Source organism: Rana temporaria, chromosome 12 (assembly GCF_905171775.1).
Source record: "Rana temporaria chromosome 12, aRanTem1.1, whole genome shotgun sequence".
NCBI lineage: Eukaryota > Metazoa > Chordata > Amphibia > Anura > Ranidae > Rana > Rana temporaria.
The window spans coordinates 138,191,748-138,212,467 of NC_053500.1; the positions used below are offsets into that span (position 1 = coordinate 138,191,748).

The 20,720-nt window shown below is 51.7% G+C and overlaps 1 protein-coding gene across 1 annotated transcript in view; it reads left to right on the top strand.

Annotated features, from left to right (window-relative positions):
- Positions 1–18,224, top strand: part of RPTOR (regulatory associated protein of MTOR complex 1) — a gene marked incomplete at its 3' end in the record, with an annotated part of 186,144 nt that extends 167,920 nt beyond the window's left edge. The window contains 8 exon segments of the mRNA XM_040330942.1: positions 799–902; positions 7,086–7,272; positions 11,547–11,657; positions 13,868–13,973; positions 16,284–16,398; positions 16,543–16,667; positions 17,334–17,438; positions 18,180–18,224. Of these exon segments, the coding sequence (XP_040186876.1) occupies positions 799–902; positions 7,086–7,272; positions 11,547–11,657; positions 13,868–13,973; positions 16,284–16,398; positions 16,543–16,667; positions 17,334–17,438; positions 18,180–18,224 (898 nt within the window).
- Positions 18,225–20,720: the final 2,496 nt, after the last annotated feature.

Sequence of the window (20,720 nt, forward strand, 5' to 3'; positions counted from 1 at the left end):
AATGTATGAGCTCTGTGGTGGAGGGTGTAATATATCCAGCGTTGTGAGGTGTAAGTGGAGGAGGGATAGTCTGCATCTTTCTGCGTTGGGGAGGTATGACACCATGTAGGACGGATATTTGATAATGAGGCTCCCGGGAATTACACTGAATTGGAGAAAAGCGATTCCCGGGATTTCCCGTCTCGTCGCAGCATTTCCATGTCCTGCATGCAGCAGAGCGGCTCTCCTCCCCGAGGACCGCCATTGGGATGCGCTCGGAAAATTCTGCTAGGACTCGGTGACAGCGGCTGCCAGGGGGATTCCCTCTCCCCCCCTCCGCCCACACACTGCCACTCATCCTCTGCTGCTGAGAGTGCTTTAAAGGGAACCTGTCACCAGACAGACTTGCAGGCTGAGACTTCTGAGTTCTCTCCAACAGGCTGTCAGCTTCATTCATATAAGCCGCTAGTGTCCAAACATGTTCCAAAATGTGAACTTATGCTTTTGAAGAGCTGAATCCCAATCTAGTTTTATGTACAGGCAATGCGAATAGAAATAATGGCTGTTTATCATATAAAGCGTCGCATGGAGAGAAGTAACATTCGGAGTATGTCGCTAGAAGCCTGTACTTGGCTTTTTTATTATTCTTAATGATTTATATGGCGGCGGCGTCATCCTTGGAGAGGGTCCGGTGTTTGATGGCCCTCATGGGACACCGGTTATCCACAGTCATATATTTCGCTGCGCGGCTGTCGGAAGCGCGCTACCCTGCTGCAGCTTGTTCCTGGAGACTCAGATTTTATTCGTATCTTTCCACAGGCCACCGTGAGCACCCGGCCACAGCGCATTCTGGATGCCGCAGCGCTGACGCAGTCTGCCCCGGCCAGTCCCACCAACAAAGGCATGCTGATCCATCAAGTCGGGTAAGAAGGTCCTGAAATGTGTTATTGATGTATTGCACAATGGCAGATCATTTCTTGGCAGGACTTCAGGTAACAAATAATCCGCAGTGAGAGAAAGACGTAGGCTGCCTTTGACATGGAAATAAAGGTAACAAAGTCCAAGTGGTGAGAAGAGACCAGGGATCTGGCTGCACACAGCGGAATGTAGATTGCAGGAAGTGAGAAGAGACCAGGGATCTGGCTGTACACAGCGGAATGTAGATTGCAGGAAGTGAGAAGAGACCAGGGATCTGGCTGTACACAGCAGAATGTAGATTGCAGGAAATGAGAAGAGACCAGGGATCTGGCTGTACACAGCGGAATGTAGATTGCAGGAAGTGAGAAGAGACCAGGGATCTGGCTGTACACAGCGGAATGTAGATTGCAGGAAGTGAGAAGAGACCAGGGATCTGGCTGTACACAGCGGAATGTAGATTGCAGGAAGTGAGAAGAGACCAGGGATCTGGCTGTACACAGCGGAATGTAGATTGCAGGAAGTGAGAAGAGACCAGGGATCTGGCTGTACACAGCGGAATGTAGATTTCAGGAAGTGAGAAGAGACCAGGGATCTGGCTGTACACAGCGGAATGTAGATTGCAGGAAGTGAGAAGAGACCAGGGATCTGGCTGTACACAGCGGAATGTAGATTGCAGGAAGTGAGAAGAGACCAGGGATCTGGCTGTACACAGCGGAATGTAGATTGCAGGAAGTGAGAAGAGACCAGAGATCTGGCTGCACACAGCGGAATGTAGATTGCAGGAAGTGAGAAGAGACCAGGGATCTGGCTGCACACAGCGGAATGTAGATTGCAGGAAGTGAGAAGAGACCAGGGATCTGGCTGTACACAGCGGAATGTAGATTGCAGGAAGTGAGAAGAGACCAGGGATCTGGCTGTACACAGCGGAATGTAGATTGCAGGAAGTGAGAAGAGACCAGGGATCTGGCTGTACACAGCGGAATGTAGATTGCAGGAAATGAGAAGAGACCAGGGATCTGGCTGTACACAGCGGAATGTAGATTGCAGGAAGTGAGAAGAGACCAGGGATCTGGCTGTACACAGCGGAATGTAGATTGCAGGAAGTGAGAAGAGACCAGGGATCTGGCTGTACACAGCGGAATGTAGATTGCAGGAAGTGAGAAGAGACCAGGGATCTGGCTGTACACAGCGGAATGTAGATTGCAGGAAGTGAGAAGAGACCAGGGATCTGGCTGCACACAGCGGAATGTAGATTGCAGGAAGTGAGAAGAGACCAGGGATCTGGCTGCACACAGCCGAATGTAGATTGCAGGAAGTGAGAAGAGACCAGGGATCTGGCTGTACACAGCGGAATGTAGATTGCAGGAAGTGAGAAGAGACCAGGGATCTGGCTGTACACAGCGGAATGTAGATTGCAGGAAGTGAGAAGAGACCAGGGATCTGGCTGTACACAGCGGAATGTAGATTGCAGGAAGTGAGAAGAGACCAGGGATCTGGCTGTACACAGCAGAATGTAGATTGCAGGAAGTGAGAAGAGACCAGGGATCTGGCTGTACACAGCGGAATGTAGATTGCAGGAAATGAGAAGAGACCAGGGATCTGGCTGTACACAGCGGAATGTAGATTGCAGGAAGTGAGAAGAGACCAGGGATCTGGCTGTACACAGCGGAATGTAGATTGCAGGAAGTGAGAAGAGACCAGGGATCTGGCTGTACACAGCGGAATGTAGATTGCAGGAAGTGAGAAGAGACCAGGGATCTGGCTGTACACAGCGGAATGTAGATTGCAGGAAGTGAGAAGAGACCAGGCATCTGGCTGTACACAGCAGAATGTAGATTGCAGGAAGTGAGAAGAGACCAGGGATCTGGCTGCACACAGCGGAATGTAGATTGCAGGAAGTGAGAAGAGACCAGGGATCTGGCTGCACACAGCGGAATGTAGATTGCAGGAAGTGAGAAGAGACCAGGGATCTGGCTGTACACAGCGGAATGTAGATTGCAGGAAGTGAGAAGAGACCAGGGATCTGGCTGTACACAGCAGAATGTAGATTGCAGGAAGTGAGAAGAGACCAGGCATCTGGCTGTACACAGCAGAATGTAGATTGCAGGAAGTGAGAAGAGACCAGGGATCTGGCTGCACACAGCGGAATGTAGATTGCAGGAAGTGAGAAGAGACCAGGGATCTGGCTGTACACAGCGGAATGTAGATTGCAGGAAGTGAGAAGAGACCAGGGATCTGGCTGCACACAGCGGAATGTAGATTGCAGGAAGTGAGAAGAGACCAGGGATCTGGCTGTACACAGCGGAATGTAGATTGCAGGAAGTGAGAAGAGACCAGGGATCTGGCTGCACACAGCGGAATGTAGATTGCAGGAAGTGAGAAGAGACCAGGGATCTGGCTGTACACAGCGGAATGTAGATTGCAGGAAGTGAGAAGAGACCAGGGATCTGGCTGTACACAGCGGAATGTAGATTGCAGGAAGTGAGAAGAGACCAGGGATCTGGCTGTACACAGCGGAATGTAGATTGCAGGAAATGAGAAGAGACCAGGGATCTGGCTGTACACAGCGGAATGTAGATTGCAGGAAGTGAGAAGAGACCAGGGATCTGGCTGTACACAGCGGAATGTAGATTGCAGGAAGTGAGAAGAGACCAGGGATCTGGCTGTACACAGCGGAATGTAGATTGCAGGAAGTGAGAAGAGACCAGGGATCTGGCTGTACACAGCGGAATGTAGATTGCAGGAAGTGAGAAGAGACCAGGGATCTGGCTGCACACAGCGGAATGTAGATTGCAGGAAGTGAGAAGAGACCAGGGATCTGGCTGCACACAGCCGAATGTAGATTGCAGGAAGTGAGAAGAGACCAGGGATCTGGCTGTACACAGCGGAATGTAGATTGCAGGAAGTGAGAAGAGACCAGGGATCTGGCTGTACACAGCGGAATGTAGATTGCAGGAAGTGAGAAGAGACCAGGGATCTGGCTGTACACAGCGGAATGTAGATTGCAGGAAGTGAGAAGAGACCAGGGATCTGGCTGTACACAGCAGAATGTAGATTGCAGGAAGTGAGAAGAGACCAGGGATCTGGCTGTACACAGCGGAATGTAGATTGCAGGAAGTGAGAAGAGACCAGGGATCTGGCTGTACACAGCGGAATGTAGATTGCAGGAAGTGAGAAGAGACCAGGGATCTGGCTGTACACAGCGGAATGTAGATTGCAGGAAGTGAGAAGAGACCAGGGATCTGGCTGTACACAGCGGAATGTAGATTGCAGGAAGTGAGAAGAGACCAGGGATCTGGCTGTACACAGCGGAATGTAGATTGCAGGAAGTGAGAAGAGACCAGGCATCTGGCTGTACACAGCAGAATGTAGATTGCAGGAAGTGAGAAGAGACCAGGGATCTGGCTGCACACAGCGGAATGTAGATTGCAGGAAGTGAGAAGAGACCAGGGATCTGGCTGCACACAGCGGAATGTAGATTGCAGGAAGTGAGAAGAGACCAGGGATCTGGCTGTACACAGCGGAATGTAGATTGCAGGAAGTGAGAAGAGACCAGGGATCTGGCTGTACACAGCAGAATGTAGATTGCAGGAAGTGAGAAGAGACCAGGCATCTGGCTGTACACAGCAGAATGTAGATTGCAGGAAGTGAGAAGAGACCAGGGATCTGGCTGCACACAGCGGAATGTAGATTGCAGGAAGTGAGAAGAGACCAGGGATCTGGCTGTACACAGCGGAATGTAGATTGCAGGAAGTGAGAAGAGACCAGGGATCTGGCTGCACACAGCCGAATGTAGATTGCAGGAAGTGAGAAGAGACCAGGGATCTGGCTGTACACAGCGGAATGTAGATTGCAGGAAGTGAGAAGAGACCAGGGATCTGGCTGTACACAGCGGAATGTAGATTGCAGGAAGTGAGAAGAGACCAGGGATCTGGCTGTACACAGCGGAATGTAGATTGCAGGAAGTGAGAAGAGACCAGGGATCTGGCTGTACACAGCGGAATGTAGATTGCAGGAAGTGAGAAGAGACCAGGGATCTGGCTGTACACAGCAGAATGTAGATTGCAGGAAGTGAGAAGAGACCAGGCATCTGGCTGTACACAGCAGAATGTAGATTGCAGGAAGTGAGAAGAGACCAGGGATCTGGCTGCACACAGCGGAATGTAGATTGCAGGAAGTGAGAAGAGACCAGGGATCTGGCTGTACACAGCGGAATGTAGATTGCAGGAAGTGAGAAGAGACCAGGGATCTGGCTGTACACAGCGGAATGTAGATTGCAGGAAGTGAGAAGAGACCAGGGATCTGGCTGTACACAGCAGAATGTAGATTGCAGGAAGTGAGAAGAGACCAGGGATCTGGCTGCACACAGCGGAATGTAGATTGCAGGAAGTGAGAAGAGACCAGGGATCTGGCTGTACACAGCAGAATGTAGATTGCAGGAAGTGAGAAGAGACCAGGGATCTGGCTGCACACAGCGGAATGTAGATTGCAGGAAGTGAGAAGAGACCAGGGATCTGGCTGTACACAGCCGAATGTAGATTGCAGGAAGTGAGAAGAGACCAGGGATCTGGCTGTACGCAGCCGAATGTAGATTGCATGAAATGAGTTACAAGTCACTATAGTGAGTTCTCCGCACAACCTCAATGGCTGCCATTTGCCCATCTGGCAAGCTGCCTCTTGCCAGTGACAATTCTCTAGTGTGGGGCCGAGTGCTCTCCCTATAGTGACTTTCACTTCAGTTTCTTACTGGCCTCAGTACTTTGAGTCTCTGATATATAAAGTACTGAGCCCAGGGCAGATAGGAAGCATTTTAAAGTGGTTGTAACCCTAGAAAAAAATTATAAAAAAATGCTCCTGTGCCTTTAAGACCAGATTTTTTTCATTATGTACAATACCTGGTTAATCCTGCCTGTTCCTGTTTTCTTCTATGTAATCTGACCACGCTAATCATGGCTGCTGATCCCTGATACGTGGTCAGATTACGTTCCTCTGTCATTCTGTTCTCTTTTCAGCATGACTGCATTTCCCCTCCCTCTCTCTCTCTCTCTCTCTCTCTCTCCATCTCTCTCCGTCTCTCTCTCTCTTCCCTCTCTCTCTTTCCCTCTCTCTCCCTCCCTCTCTGTTTCCCTCTCTCTCTTTCTCTCTTCTCTCTTTCTCTCTCTCTCTCTCTTTCTCTCTCTTTCTCTCTTCTCTCTCTCTCTCTCTTCTCTCTCTTCTCTCTCTCTCTCTCTCTCTCTCTCTCTCTCTCCCCCTCTCTCTCTCTCTCTCTCTCTCTCTCTCTCTCTCTCTCTCTCTCTCTCTCTCTCTCCCTCTCCCTCTCCCTCTCCCTCTCTCTCTCTCTCTCTCCGTCTCTCTCTCCCTCTCCCCTCCTCTTTCGTAAAGTGGTTGTAGAGTCAAATCTATTAAATACTTCTCTGCTTTAGATCTTTAGTTGAACCTCCGATTTTGAGCATAATCTGTTCCAGGAGAATGCTCGTAATCCAACGTACTTGTGTATCAAAGCGACTTTCCCCATTGAAGTCAATGGAAATGAAGATAATTTGTTCCGCATTGACTTCAATGGCATGCAATACCGCATGTGGCCAGAGGTGCGGGGGGGCGCCGCCGGAGAGCCTCGGAAACGCACGGAAAGGCTCTGGAACTGAGTATTACTGAGTCTTTCCGAGCATTTCTGAACTGCTCCCCCCCCACCTCAGGCCGTGCTCTGCAGAAAAAGAATGTAGCATTATTTTTTTTAAAAACACATACTGCACTTAGGCGACTTGCAAAATGACTTCTGTATTGAAGTCAATGCAAGTCGCCCCCAAAGTCGTACAAGAACCTTTTTCCAAGTCAAAGCGACTTGAGTTTCTCCTAATAGAACGGTTCCATTGAACAGAACCCGCCGCGACTTGTCAGGCGGCTGAGTCGCGTACCCTGTGTGAACCGGCTCTTAATATGAGCTTAAACAGAGAGGATAAAAGTTTTTGATAGCTGTGACTTTACAACTGCTTTACCAACCTCTGCATTGACAGCCCCTGTATTTTGGCTTCTTTAAAGTACCTGCTATTCGTTTTCAGTGATCAGTGCAGAACATACAGGATATACTTTATATTTTTTTTTACAAGTATAATTTTTGTTACTTTCTGTCTGTGACACATTGCCTGTTAAAGAGAAAAGTGATAAAGTGACATTTGCTGTTCCTTCAGGGGGTCCCCTCCAACTCCAAGTACCAGCAGCTCCAGCCTTACCATCGACATGTCAAAACCTCCTGCCAACAGGGAGCTTCCTTCCAACCGGCCAGCCAATGTGGGAACGGCTATGGGGGTCCAGTACACGCCCCATTCCCACCAGTTCCCCCGCACCCGCAAGATGTTCGACAAAGGCCCTGACCAGGTAAGCCTTCCTTTAGCGGGATATTCAGTGATCGATATTTAGCCTGTGATGAGCAAATTGATTCACCAAGAAAACAAAAAGCAGATTTCATGAAGCAGGATTGGTGGCAAAGCTTATTGGTGCATTTCTCCCCTCCTACTCCCATCATGCCTCCGTTTTTTGCTAGTGTCCTAGGAGGATGAACGGCTTTAGCTCTGCTATTGTGAAGACTAACCTATCATTGTTCTAGCGGTTTCTTCCCCTTCCCTTCAGTCCGGATTTGCAGTTTTCACTTGGACTAAAGTGCTGGACCACAGAACACGTTTATATATAAAACAGTCTGATCTGCAAGGGCTTCAGGGGGCCACGTGTCATAACAGATGTGAGGGTGGCAAGTTGCAGACCCTGACAGTGGGGGGTTCGTTTTTAAAGTTTACCCACCCCCCCTTACCTAGTCCCTCCTCATGTTCCTGTTGTAACTGCATACCCCCTCCTTCTTCTGGTTTTCTGGCCTCGGTGAGAATATCTTCTGGCTCCCCTCAGCTTCCTGGGGGGTATCCTCGTCACACAGGGCAGGGACTTCCGTAATCTTATGAGATTGAAGAAGTAGCACAAAATCCCCCCCCCCCCCCCCAGCCAGTGCCATAGCGCTATGGCTTTTACTGGTTGCCAAAGCGTCTGTGTCACCCGGCGCTGATGTCAACCAGAAGCTGCGTGTGAGATGTATGGTGTGTGTCATGTGGGGGGGGGGGGGGGGGGGCGGGGTTGCTGTGATGGTCAGGAAGTAGTAGGCGGCTCTCGATGGTTCTGGATCCAAGATGGCAGCAGGGGAAAAGCCATCGGGGGGGGGGGGTCTGGCTGTGACAGGAAGTAGTAGGCGGCTCCCGATGGTTCTGAATCCAAGATGGCAGCAGGGGAAATGTCATCGGGGGGGGGGGGGGTCTGGCTGTGACCGTCAGGAAGTAGTAGGCAGGTTCTGGATCCAAGATGGCAGCAGGGAAAATGTCATTGGGGGTGTCTGGCTGTGACAGTCAGGAAGTAGGTGGCTCCCGGTGGTTCTGGATCCAAGATGGCAGCAGGGGAAGTAGTAGGTGGCTTCCGATGGTTCTGAATCCAAGATGGCAGCAGGGGAAATGTCAGCGGGGGGGTCTGGCTACGACCGTCAGGAAGTAGTAGGTGGCTCCCGATGGTCCCGGATCCAAGATAGCAGCAGGGGAAATGTCATCAGGGGGGTCTGGCTGTGACAGTCAGGAAGTAGTAGGTGGCTCCCGATGGTCCTGGATCCAAGATAGCAGCAGGTGAAATGTCATCGGGAGGGTCTGGCTGTGACAGTCAGGAAGTAGTAGGCGGCTCCCAGTGGTTCTGGATCCAAGATGGCAGCAGGTGAAATGTCATCGGGAGGGTCTGGCTGTGACAGTCAGGAAGTAGTAGGTGGCTCCCGATGGTCCTGGATCCAAGATAGCAGCAGGTGAAATGTCATCGGGAGGGTCTGGCTGTGACAGTCAGGAAGTAGTAGGCGGCTCCCAGTGGTTCTGGATCCAAGATGGCAGCAGGTGAAATGTCATCGGGGGGGGTCTGGCTGTGACAGTCGGGAAGTAGTAGGTGGCTCCCGATGGTCCTGGATCCAAGATAGCAGCAGGTGAAATGTCATTGGGGGGGTCTGGCTGTGACAGTCAGGAAGTAGTAGGCGGCTCCCAGTGGTTCTGGATCCAAGATGGCAGCAGGTGAAATGTCATCGGGAGGGTCTGGCTGTGACAGTCAGGAAGTAGTAGGCGGCTCCCAGTGGTTCTGGATCCAAGATGGCAGCAGGTGAAATGTCATCGGGAGGGTCTGGCTGTGACAGTCAGGAAGTAGTAGGCGGCTCCCGGTGGTCCCGGATCCAAGATAGCAGCAGGGGAAATGTGATGGGGGGGGGGTCTGGCTGTGACAGACAGGAAGGAGTAGGTGTCTCCCGATGGTCCTGGATCCAAGATGGCAGCAGGGGAAATGGCTGGACATTTTTTAAATCTAGTATATAAACCTTTATTGTGGAGGCTGAACTGAATATGTGCATATCGTTGGAAGGTCCTCTTCTTCAGCCACCTTTCTACAAAAACTCTGTCTGCTGGCATGTAATAATTAGACTCTTAGGCCCCGTACACACGACAGAGTTTCTCGGCAGAATTCACCGAGAAACTCGGTCAAAACCCAGATTCTGCCGAGAAACTCTGTCGTCTGTACAGTTTTGGCTCGATGGAGCCGCCGAGGAGCTCGACGAGAAAATAGAGAACATGTTCTCTATTTTCTCGTTGTTCTATGGGAGAAGGCGGCCCGCCGAGCTCCTCGGCGGCTTCATCCCAGAACTCGACGTGCCAAGCACGTCGAGTTCCTCGGCCGTGTGTACGGGGCCTTACCCATCCCGGGATCCAGAGCTGTCCTCAGCTGGATGGTTCCTTCACTGGGCACATTAGCTGTGGGCAGCTGGCTGCAACTGGTTGCGGATTCACAGCCAGCTGCCCACTGCACAATTGTGACTCGCGCTGCGTTATCTGAGTCGCTCCTCAGCCTTTTGGGATCTGTGATGTGTCCCAGAAGACTGTAGTGGAAGGAGGGGGGCAATCTGATTGGAGGTGGGAGCGGGTCGTGTCAAAACCAGGTACCCCCCCCCCCCCGCAAATGTGCCAAATATGAGGGGGGGGGTGGAGGAAGAGCGGCGCTCTCCCTTTTGGGTGAAGTTCCTCTTTAAGGACACCTGCGGCTTTATCTTCATTATTCAGTATATTTCTTCATAGTTCATCCATGTGCAGAAACATACGGCACCCATCCTGAACCCCGCTCTGTGATGGGAATCCTCCGGTATGTTGTACGGTAATGGGTATATATTTGCATATATCACGCAGGCCTGACACCGGTGCATGTCACATTTTCTGCGCTCTCTTCTCTCCACCACCTTCTCTTCTTCTCTCTGAGCCTCCTAAAAGCCGTCTGCTGCTCATAAATATTTAATCCGGTTTCAGCTGCTCTCGCTCGGTGATCCGCCGCTCGGAACGCTCACACTGTTCTTCTCCTGGCCCAGCTTACATAGAACAACATGTGCTTATTAAAAGGGCCAGTGGGGGGGGGGTTGGAGGGAGCCAGAAAGGGGGGCAGGAGGGGCCAGGATGAGGCAGGAGGGACCAAGAGGGGGGGCAGGATGAGGCAGAAGGGGGGGAGCAAGGATGAGGCAGAAGGGGGGGAGCAAGGATAAGGCAGAAGGGGGGGGGGCAAGGATAAGGCAGAAGGGGGGGGGGGGCAAGGATAAGGCAGAAGGGGGGGGGGGCAAGGATAAGGCAGAAGGGGGGGGGGCAAGGATAAGGCAGAAGGGGGGGGGCAAGGATAAGGCAGAAGGGGGGGGGCGCAGGGATAAGGCAGGAGAGGATGGGAAAGGATAAGGCAGAAGGGAGGGGGGCAGGATAAAGTAGAAGGGGGGGGGGCAAGGATAAAGTAGAAGGGGGGGGGCAAGGATAAAGTAGAAGGGGGGGGCAAGGATACAGTAGAAGGGGGGGCAAGGATAAAGTAGAAGGGGGGGGCAAGGATAAAGCAGAAGGGGGGGCAAGGATAAAGTAGGGAGGGGAGGGGCCAGGTTGAGATGGGAGGGGGGGCAGGGTGAGGCAGGAGGGACCAGGGAATGATTTGGGGGGGGGGGGGGAGCACCAAACCAACATAGCCCAGTTTTCACAGAATCATCCATTGATGTCATCCTCTGGCACTGAGGGAACTTAGCCCAGTTGTCACAGAATCAAGCATTGATGTCATCCTCTGGCTGCGAGGAAGCTTAGGACAGTTTTCACAGAATCATCCATTGATGTCATCCTCTGGCACTGAGGGAACTTAGCCCAGTTGTCACAGAATCAAGCATTGATGTCATCCTCTGGCTGCGAGGAAGCTTAGGACAGTTTTCATAGAATCATCCAGACGCAGCGCTCTCAGAAATAAACCTTTTACCTTTTTGAATCCTGAGTGTGACAGGAAATCCGAACACTGGGAGGAAACGCACAGAAATCATTCCAGCGCAATTCCACGCACATCACACTTCAAATCTAAACTCAGCAAAATTAAGAAAACGATCCCCAGATCTGGGCGTTCTCTGTAGTGGAGATGGTCAATCATTTGCCTAGATTAGGGAAAACCTCCAGTAAGGTGACGGCACTGAATCCTGTGCAGCCCATTGCAGTAAATACTTATACTGGATTCTGATTGGTTGCGGTGGACAGTTACCGCCCATTCCTCTGTGTTTTGGGAATTTGATTGGCTGACCGATGTCTTTCTCCCCGCAGACAGGTGAAGACGGAGAAGACGGGATGGTTCATAAAGGCTTCATCTCAGGCTCTCTGCAGACTGGCTTCTGTGACTGGAGCGCCAAGTACTTCGCCCAGCCGGTTATGAAGGTATACCGCGGGGGGACAACGCCTTTTTATTGATTTCGTAGCTGAGGCGCATTTTGGGTCTAGTTAAAGGAAAACTCTGGTTACAGACAAAATCATTCTCTAGCTGAAGAGTTGATTAAATTTAGAACCCGTCTGCTGTCCTGGGCTCCGTTAGAGAGATTTCCCCCGACTTCCTGTTCTGCTGAGAACGTTCTTCCAGACAGGAAGTGAGGGGAAATCTGCAACAGGGACACGGAAATAAACAATCTGGGGAGTTTCCCTTCTCTATTAAAGAAAAGCTGTTATAATGTCAGTGTTGGAAAGTTCCTCTCACTTCTGGTAAAATGTTGTCAGCAGGACAGGAAGTGAGGAAAAATCAGGCAGGGGTTCTATCCTTTCCCTTCACCACTCAAAAGTAAGAAAATGGGTTGTGCCTGAACACACTATAAAACTATAAAGGGTTCACTGTTGCAGAAAAATGAAAACGTGAACACCCCCCCCCCCCCATTTCCTGATGAGCACTGCACACCCCTGCAGCCGATGTAGTGCTCCAAGGATTCAGAATCCCCGCTCTTCTCATTCCCATCTCTGCAGGACCTCCGGGGCAGATCAGAGAGATGCTCTGTGACGGCACTGACCAATCGGAATCACTCTGATCCATCCTGGATGCGCTGCAGAGAGAGAAGAGTCTGGATTTTATATCCCTGAAGCACTACACTGGCTGTGGGGGCACTGACTGCTCATCACCCACACAGGTAAGTACATGGGGTACTGACAGCTCATTACCCACACAGGTACAGGGGCATTGACAGCTCTTGACCCACAGAGGTAAGTACAGGGGGTACTGACAGCTCATCACCCACACAGGTACAGGGGCACCGACAGCTCATGACCCACAGAGGTAGGTACAGGGGCACTGACAGCTCATGACCCACAGAGGTAGGTACAGGGGGCACTGACAGCTCATGACCCACAGAGGTAGGTACAGGGGGCACTGACAGCTCATGACCCACAGAGGTAGGTACAGGGGGCACTGACAGCTCATGACCCACAGAGGTAGGTACAGGGGGCACTGACAGCTCATCACCCACAGAGGTAAGTACAGGGGGCACTGACAGCTCATCGCCCACACAGAAAGGTACCGGGGCATTGACAGCTCATCGCCCACATAGGTAAGTACATGGGGTACTGACAGCTCATCACCCACACAGGTAAGTACATGGGGTACTGACAGCTCATGACCCACACAGAAATTTACAGGAGCATTGACAGCTCATGACCCACAGAGGTAGGTACAGGGGGCACTGACAGCTCATCACCCACAGAGGTAAGTACAGGGGGCACTGACAGCTCATCACCCACAGAGGTAAGTACAGGGGGCACTGACAGCTCATCACCCACAGAGCTTAAATATAGGGGGTACTTGACAGCTTATCACCCCCAGAGGAAAGTTGCTCCATTGCTCCAATTCTTTGCTCCATTCGCTAACTCTGGCATAACTGTCCTTCCTAAAACTTTCCTAGCAGGACATTCCAATGTAGAGTTGTTTATCTGCTCACCTGAGTCCATTTAAGCACAGCTAGAATTCTTAAGCCCTAAAGGGGGGGGGGGGGAGTTTGGGGTTTGGCCCCCAAAATGCGTTCTCTATTCTAAGAATCAATATCATCACTAAATGAGGTTGGATTCTTGGATGTTTGGCGCTCTCATTGTATGTATGTGGATTCTCCAGGTCCTTTCCCTTCCTCCTGAGGGGGTCCCCGTTTTGTGAAGTGCTGCCAAATCAGAGCCAGTGTGCCTTGGGGACAATTTCAGGGACTCGTAGAGAATCTGAAACCAGAACCCCATTGGTGTTTCAAACGCTCCCCCCTTACAGACACTGCAGCTCACAGTGGGAGGGTTGTCAAATCAGAATGCAGTTGGCGGGACTAGGTGTTGCCAGGTGCCGATTGATGAGCTACAAGCTGAATCGGCAGTGACAATACTCATAGCCACACCCCTTGCAACATCTACTCAGGCACCACCCCCATGAGAGTGACAACTCTGCTGTGAATTCAGGGGCAGTGCAGCATTGTTGTCAAACAATCCTAGGAATCTACTTTTATAATTGATTGCTGCGGCACACATTTATTTCATTAGCGGCCATAGCTTTACTTTAATGTAGAGAAGCTGATTCTGCGGCCTGTTCCCCCCCGCAGTGTGGTGTGTTAATGTGTGTCCTGTTTTTTCCCAAGATGCCTGAAGAGCATGACATGGAGAGCCAAGTCCGCAAAGAGCGAGAGTGGAGGTTCCTTCGCAACGCCAAGGTCCGGAGACAAGCGCAGAACCTTATACAGAAAGGTCAGTCGCACAAACATGGCCGCCGGGTGATGGGAAGCAATGAATTCCCCAGTGTCCTCCTGCACCCCGCTCCTCTGCGGGTCTACAAATAAAACTAGAAACTACAGAGATAACACTGGGGGATGGGACATTATAGAGCAGCCGTTACTAAATGGCAGACCGTGGTCCAGATCCCAATCCTAGACGCTGTCCCATCCAGACCCGTGCCGGTTTTGCCATTTAGCAGCCGATTCCTCCTCCCTGCCTCCGCTGCTGCCACTATCGCAGCAAGGTGGAGAGAGGGAAGCAGAACGGTTTTCCATACAAAGCGGGAGGCACAGCAGCACTGGATGGATGACAAGGGTGGGAGCTGCTGGAATTAACTCTTCATATTAGTAAGCTGGGGATTGGTTGTTAGGATGCAGTGCAGTCCCAGCAACCATTTACCAGCTTGTTAATATTAAGTTATCGCCAGCAGCTCCCGCTCCCATCATACATCCAGTGCGGATGTGCCTCTCGCTTTGTGTACCTGAGTAAGGGAGAAGAGGACACACTCTCCTCTCTGTGATGTGAAGGGAAGGCATATCTGCAGGGGGCTGTGATGTAAAGGGGGTGGACAGAGCTGCAGGGGGTTGTGATTTAAAGGGTGGGGGGGCAGAGCTGCAGAGGGCTGTGATGTAAAGGGGAAAGAGCTGCAGAGGGCTGTGATGTAAAGGGGGGCAGAGCTGCAGAGGGCTGTGATGTAAAGGGGGCAGAGCTTCAGAGGGCTGTGATGCAAAGGGGGGGCAGAGCTGCAGAGGGCTGTGATGTAAAGGGGGGGAAAAGCTGCAGAGGGCTGTGATGTAAAGGGGGGGCAGAGCTGCAGAGGGCTGTGATGTAAAGGTGGGGGGGAAGAGCTGCAGGGGTCTGTGATGTAAAGGGGGGGCAGAGCTGAAGAGTGCTGTGATGTAAAGGGGTGGGGGGGGGCAGAGCTGCAGAGGGCTGTGATGCAATGGGGGGGCAGAGCTGCAGAGGGCTGTGATGTAAAGGGGTGGCAGAGCTGCAGAGGGCTGTGATGTAAAGGGGTGGCAGAGCTGCAGAGGCCTGTGATGTAAAGGGGGGGTGAAGCTGTGATGTAAAGGGGGGGCGGGAGCTGCAGAGGGCTGTGATGTAAAGTGGGGGCAGAGCTGCAGAGGGCTGTGATGTAAAGGTGGGGGGGAAGAGCTGCAGAGGGCTGTGATGTAAAGGGGGGGCAGAGCTGCAGGGGGCTGTGATGTAAAGGGGGGCAGAGCTGAAGAGTGCTGTGATGTACAGGGGTGGGGGGGCAGAACTGCAGAGGGCTGTGATGTAAAGGGGTGGCGGAGCTGTGATGTAAAGGGGTCTGTGATGTACAGGGGGGGTCAGAGCTGCAGGGACTGTGGTGTACAGGGCGGGGGGCAGAGCAACAGGGGGCTGTGGTTTACAGGGGGGGTCAGAGCTGCAGGGGCTGTGGTGCACAGGGGGTGTCAGAGCTGCAGGGGGCTGTGATTTGAAGGGGCAGAGGACACCCTCTTAGGTCTCTCTCTGCTCCCCCCCGATCCTCTTGTTTCTTTCCTGGGTGGCGGTGCGGAATTACACTGGCGGGGTGACATTTCTCCTTCCTGTGTGGGGAATATGAGGTTTGAATTGTATTAGCGAGGCGCCTGTCCTGCCAAGCAGAGTGAATGTGATCTGACAAGTGTCCAGCCAGTGATCGATATCCAGCCTGCAGAGACTCGGCTCTGTAATATGTTGGAGAGGAAGGCCGGGGTCTGGTCTGCCAAGAGCTGAAGGATCCCAGGAGGAAACCCGAGCGCCCGCCTCCCTGTCTGAGGAATATCTCCAGATTCAGTGATTGTACCGACTGCACCGGGGGTCTGGGGGTGGCACTGCTATTGGTTGCCATTCGGTGTAAACCCGGACTGGTTGACGTGGAGGTGTACTAAAACATTGCAGCCACTTCCTGTCTCTATACACCAATAGCTGCACGGCATTTCTCAGGGCGGGCCTCCTGATGGTGACAACTGTGTCGTGTGCGCTGAGAGGGCCCCTTGTAGTTGCCACAGAGAGATCATGTGACTGGATGACAACACTTAAAAACAATTGGGATACAGATTTCTTTTTCATTTTGGACAGAGTAGGGAAGGGTTAAAGTAAAAACAAAATTGTTGCCCCCCCAACCCCCCTTCAGACGGCTGTCACTGGAACATGTGTCCCCATTGGAGGTTCCCCTCTGTTTCTTGTTTTGGTGGCTTTTTAATATTGTTGGTTTCCCATCAATTTCTGTCCTGACAGCAATCCGAGTAAATCTCCTCCATCTTGTGTTCCTCTCAGGTGTCACCAGATTAGACGATCAGATATTTATTAACCGCAATCCCGGCGTTCCCTCCGTTGTGAAGTTTCACCCGTTCACCTCCTGCATCGCCGTCGCCGACAAGGACAGCATCTGGTAAGCCTGTGTGGGCCAAACCTATAATAATAATATCCTTCTCCTATAAAATATAATAGTATTCCTGTCTGTAGCGGGTCACTGATCTGGGAATGACACCTGGGATCAGACGCTCACGTGCAGTTCTTTGTTTCTGTGGTGCAGCTTCTGGGATTGGGAGAAAGGAGAGAAGCTGGACTACTTCCACAACGGGAACCCACGCTACACCCGCATCACTGCCATGGAGTACCTGAACGGCCAGGACTGCTCGCTGCTGCTCACTGCCACAGGTAGGTGGTACCAGGTCATGGGACACTGATGGGGGAGGGTGCAGGAACATGGGCCTGCAGCTATATTGGAGGGCCTATTATCAGAACAAAACCACTTGTAACAGTTCAAACCACAATCCCTGGATTTCTTCAAGGCCGGCTGAGAGGATGTGAAAGTGTCTCGTGTTCTAAAAGTGGTGCAGTGTGTGCCAAATCCGTCCAACCCGTCTATGCGGTGTGCGCGGAATCCATGGACCCGTCTACACGGTGTGCGCGGAATCCATGGACTTGTCTATGCAGCGTGCGTGGAATCCATGGACCCGTCTATGCGGCGTGCGCGGAATCCATGGACCCGTCTATGCGGCGTGCGCGGAATCCATGGACCCGTCTATGCGGTGTGTACGGAATCCGTGGACCCGTCTATGCGGTGTGTACGGAATCCATGGACCCATCTATGCGGTGTGCAAGGAAACAATGGACCCGTTTATGCGGTGTGCGCGGAATCCATGGACCCGTCTATGCGGTGTGCGCGGAATCCATGGACCCGTCTATGCGGTGTGCGCGGAATCCATGGACCCGTCTATGCGGTGTGCATGTCGCACTGAGGAGGACCACCATCTCAGACTTATAGATATCTTAGCATGTGTAGGGGGATTGGGCATCATGATGTGTACGATGTCTCTGCAGATGATGGCGCTATAAGGGTGTGGAAGAACTTTGCCGATCTGGAGAAGAATCCGGAAATGGTGACTGCGTGGCAGGGATTGTCCGATATGTTGCCATCTACACGAGGTAAGCGAAAGATGCCATGCGGCGGCCAAATCTTCGTATTTCAAAAGTCCCATCCCCTATATACTCATTCCCCTATCTACTCCTTCCCCCTTCCTCTATATACTCCTTCCTCACCTTCCCCTATATACTCCTTCCCCTACATACTCCTTCCCCCCTTCCTCTATATACTCATTCCCCTACATACTCCTTCCCCCCTTCCTCTATATACCCCTTCCCCTATATACTCCTTCCCCCTTCCTCTATATACTCCTTCCCCTATATACACCTTCCCCTATATACTTTATCATCGTCCTGTATATACTCCATCACCCCCCACCCCTATATACTCCATCACCGTCCCGTATATATTTGTACTCCATCGCCAGGCCAAAGTGCTGTGATAGTTTGACTGACAATTACTCTAATGCACCCAAATGGATTTAATATTTTTTAGAACAGAGCTTTCTTTTGGTTGGTATCATAAAGTGGACCTCCTCCTTCCCAACTTACTTTATATCATTGTACCCCCCCTTCCCTCCCCACCTCCTCTCATACAATGTTTTTCATTCATGTTTGTTTCTTTTGTGGGGTAACATGTTTCTGTGCACAACCCAGCATGAAAGGGAAGGGGGAGAGGAGCGTGGGTGGGGGAATGAAGTTCCTGCTTTATAATCATTGGTTGATAATACCGATATTACTTCCATTGCCTTTTCTGTGGTTGGGTCACATGACCGTTATTTCTTCCCATTTTCTGGTCCTCAGGCTTAACGCGGCGAGTTTCCATTTATCTGGATAAAAGTAAACAAGGTGAGTTCAGTTCTCGGGGGTCATATGAGGGTCAGTGGTCATGGAGTCACTGTGTATCGGGGTCAGAGGTCGGGGGTCATGGAGTCCCTGTGGCCAGGAACCTGGGCTGGCACTGTTGTCTTCTGAAGATACTAGTTATTGGGGGTGTCATGGTGATCCCCCGCTTGACCTCAGATCAGAAGTTCGGACTTTTCTTGGACTGTGTGTGATAGTTAGAGGTCAAGTCATCCAATAATTGTTGAAGATGGAAGGTGAATGGGAGAGCCAGGAAAGCAGCATTTTCAGGGTCAGCAGTGACAGGCTTCATGTTTCCCTCAGTACAGTTTTGCGGCAATTTCACTGATGAAAATGTTGAGGGGTGGGATCAACAGGGCGGAGCCCGGGGGCGTGTCAGCAGGGCAGAGCGGGGGATTTGGAGGGCTCATTACAGGGGGGCTGCTGTCTACAGCATTGAATGTCTTTGTCTCTCTCAGGGAACGGAATGGTGGTGGACTGGGAGTGGTGGGTGTAATAGATGGGAGGGGCGGTGCTCCGGGCATTGAATGTCTTTTGTCTCTCTCAGGGGTCGGAATGGTGGTGGACTGGGAGTGGTGGGTGTAATAGATTGGGCCGGCGGTGCTCCGGGCATTGAATGTCTTTGTCTCTCTCAGGGGCCGGAATGGTGGTGGACTGGGAGTGGTGGGTGTAATAGATGGGGGGGCGGCGGTGCTCCGGGCATTGAATGTCTTTGTCTCTCAGGGGCTGGAATGGTGGTGGACTGGGAGTGGTGGGTGTAATAGATGAGGGGTGGCGGTGCTCCGGGCATTGAATGTCTTTGTCTCTCAGGGGCTGGAATGGTGGTGGACTGGGAGTGGTGGGTGTAATAGATGAGGGGTGGCGGTGCTTCGGGCATTGAATGTCTGTCTCTCTCAGGGGCCGGAATGGTGGTGGACTGGGAGTGGTGGGTATAGTGGTTTGCTTGGGGGGTGCTCCAGCATTGAATGTCTTTGTCTCTCTCAGGGGCCGGAATGGTGGTGGACTGGGAGTGGTGGGTGTAATAGATGGGGGGCGGCGGTGCTCAGGGCATTGAATGTCTTTGTCTCTCAGGGGCCGGAATGGTGGTGGACTGGGAGTGGTGGGTGTAATAGATGGGGGGCAGCGGTGCCTTGGGCATTGAATGTCTTTGTCTCTCTCAGGGGCCGGAATGGTGGTGGACTGGGAGTGGTGGGTGTAATAGATGGGGGGCGGCGGTGCCTTGGGCATTGAATGTCTTTTGTCTCTCTCAGGGGCCGGAATGGTGGTGGACTGGGAGTGGTGGGTGTAATAGATGGGGGGCGGCGGTGCTCCGGGCATTGAATGTCTTTTGTCTCTCTCAGGGGCCGGAATGGTGGTGGACTGGGAGTGGTGGGTGTAATAGATGGGGGGCGGCGGTGCCTTGGGCATTGAATGTCTTTTGTCTCTCTCAGGGGCCGGAATGGTGGTGGACTGGGAGTGGTGGGTGTAATGGATGGGGGGCGGCGGTGCTCCGGGCATTGAATGTCTTTTGTCTCTCTCAGGGGCCGGAATGGTGGTGGACTGGGAGTGGTGGGTGTAATAGATTGATTGATTGATTGATTTATTGGATTTGTAATGCGCCAAATACTGACCCGTCAGGGAAGCGTCTAAGCGCAGAAGACATACCTGTAAATAGATAAATCAAGTCAGGGAAAGAAATCAGAAGGAAAAGAAAAAAGGAGAGCACAAAAAAGCAAACTACCAAGGAACAACAGGGAAAACTAACGTGACTCAGCCTGCTTTTCCCTCAAAAAAACAAGTTTTTATCCTTTTACGAAAGGCCATAATGGAGGGGAGAGACCGGATAGAAACAGGGAGACTATTCCATAGGGCCGTTGCTCTCACAGAAAAGCGTCTACCCCCGAAGGTAAGCAGGCGAGCAGATGGACAAGTGACGAGACCAGCTGTAAGTGATCTAAGTCCTCGTGCAGGGGTGTATCGCGTTATCAAGGAATTCAGGTATTGTGGGCCCGTCCCATGATAAGCGCGATAGGCGAGACAGAGAGCCTTAAACTCAATGCGATCTACCACAGTGAGCCAGTGCAGTGATCGCAGGGTAGGGGTAATATGCTCCCGCCTATTTAAGCCGGAGATTAGTCTAGCGGCCTGGTTCTGGACGAGCTGGAATTTCCTCAGCCACTTTAGAGGCATACCCAAATACACAATATTGTTGAAGTCAATCCGGGAGTTGACGAGAGATTGAACCAAGACTTTCCGGTGGTACTGAGAAAACAAATTTTTGACCTTTCTCAAACACCTGATGTAATACAGTGCATTGTGGATACATTGATTGACTTGGGGTATCCAATTCAGATTACAGTCAAAAATTGTCCCCAGGACGCGGACTTGATTCACTGGAACCGGACACGGCCCAAGGCTCGTGGGCCAGTTTCCCAAAAAGACAGCTGGATCAATACGTCCAGAGATGAGAATTTCTGTCTTTTTAGCATTTAGACTAAGGGA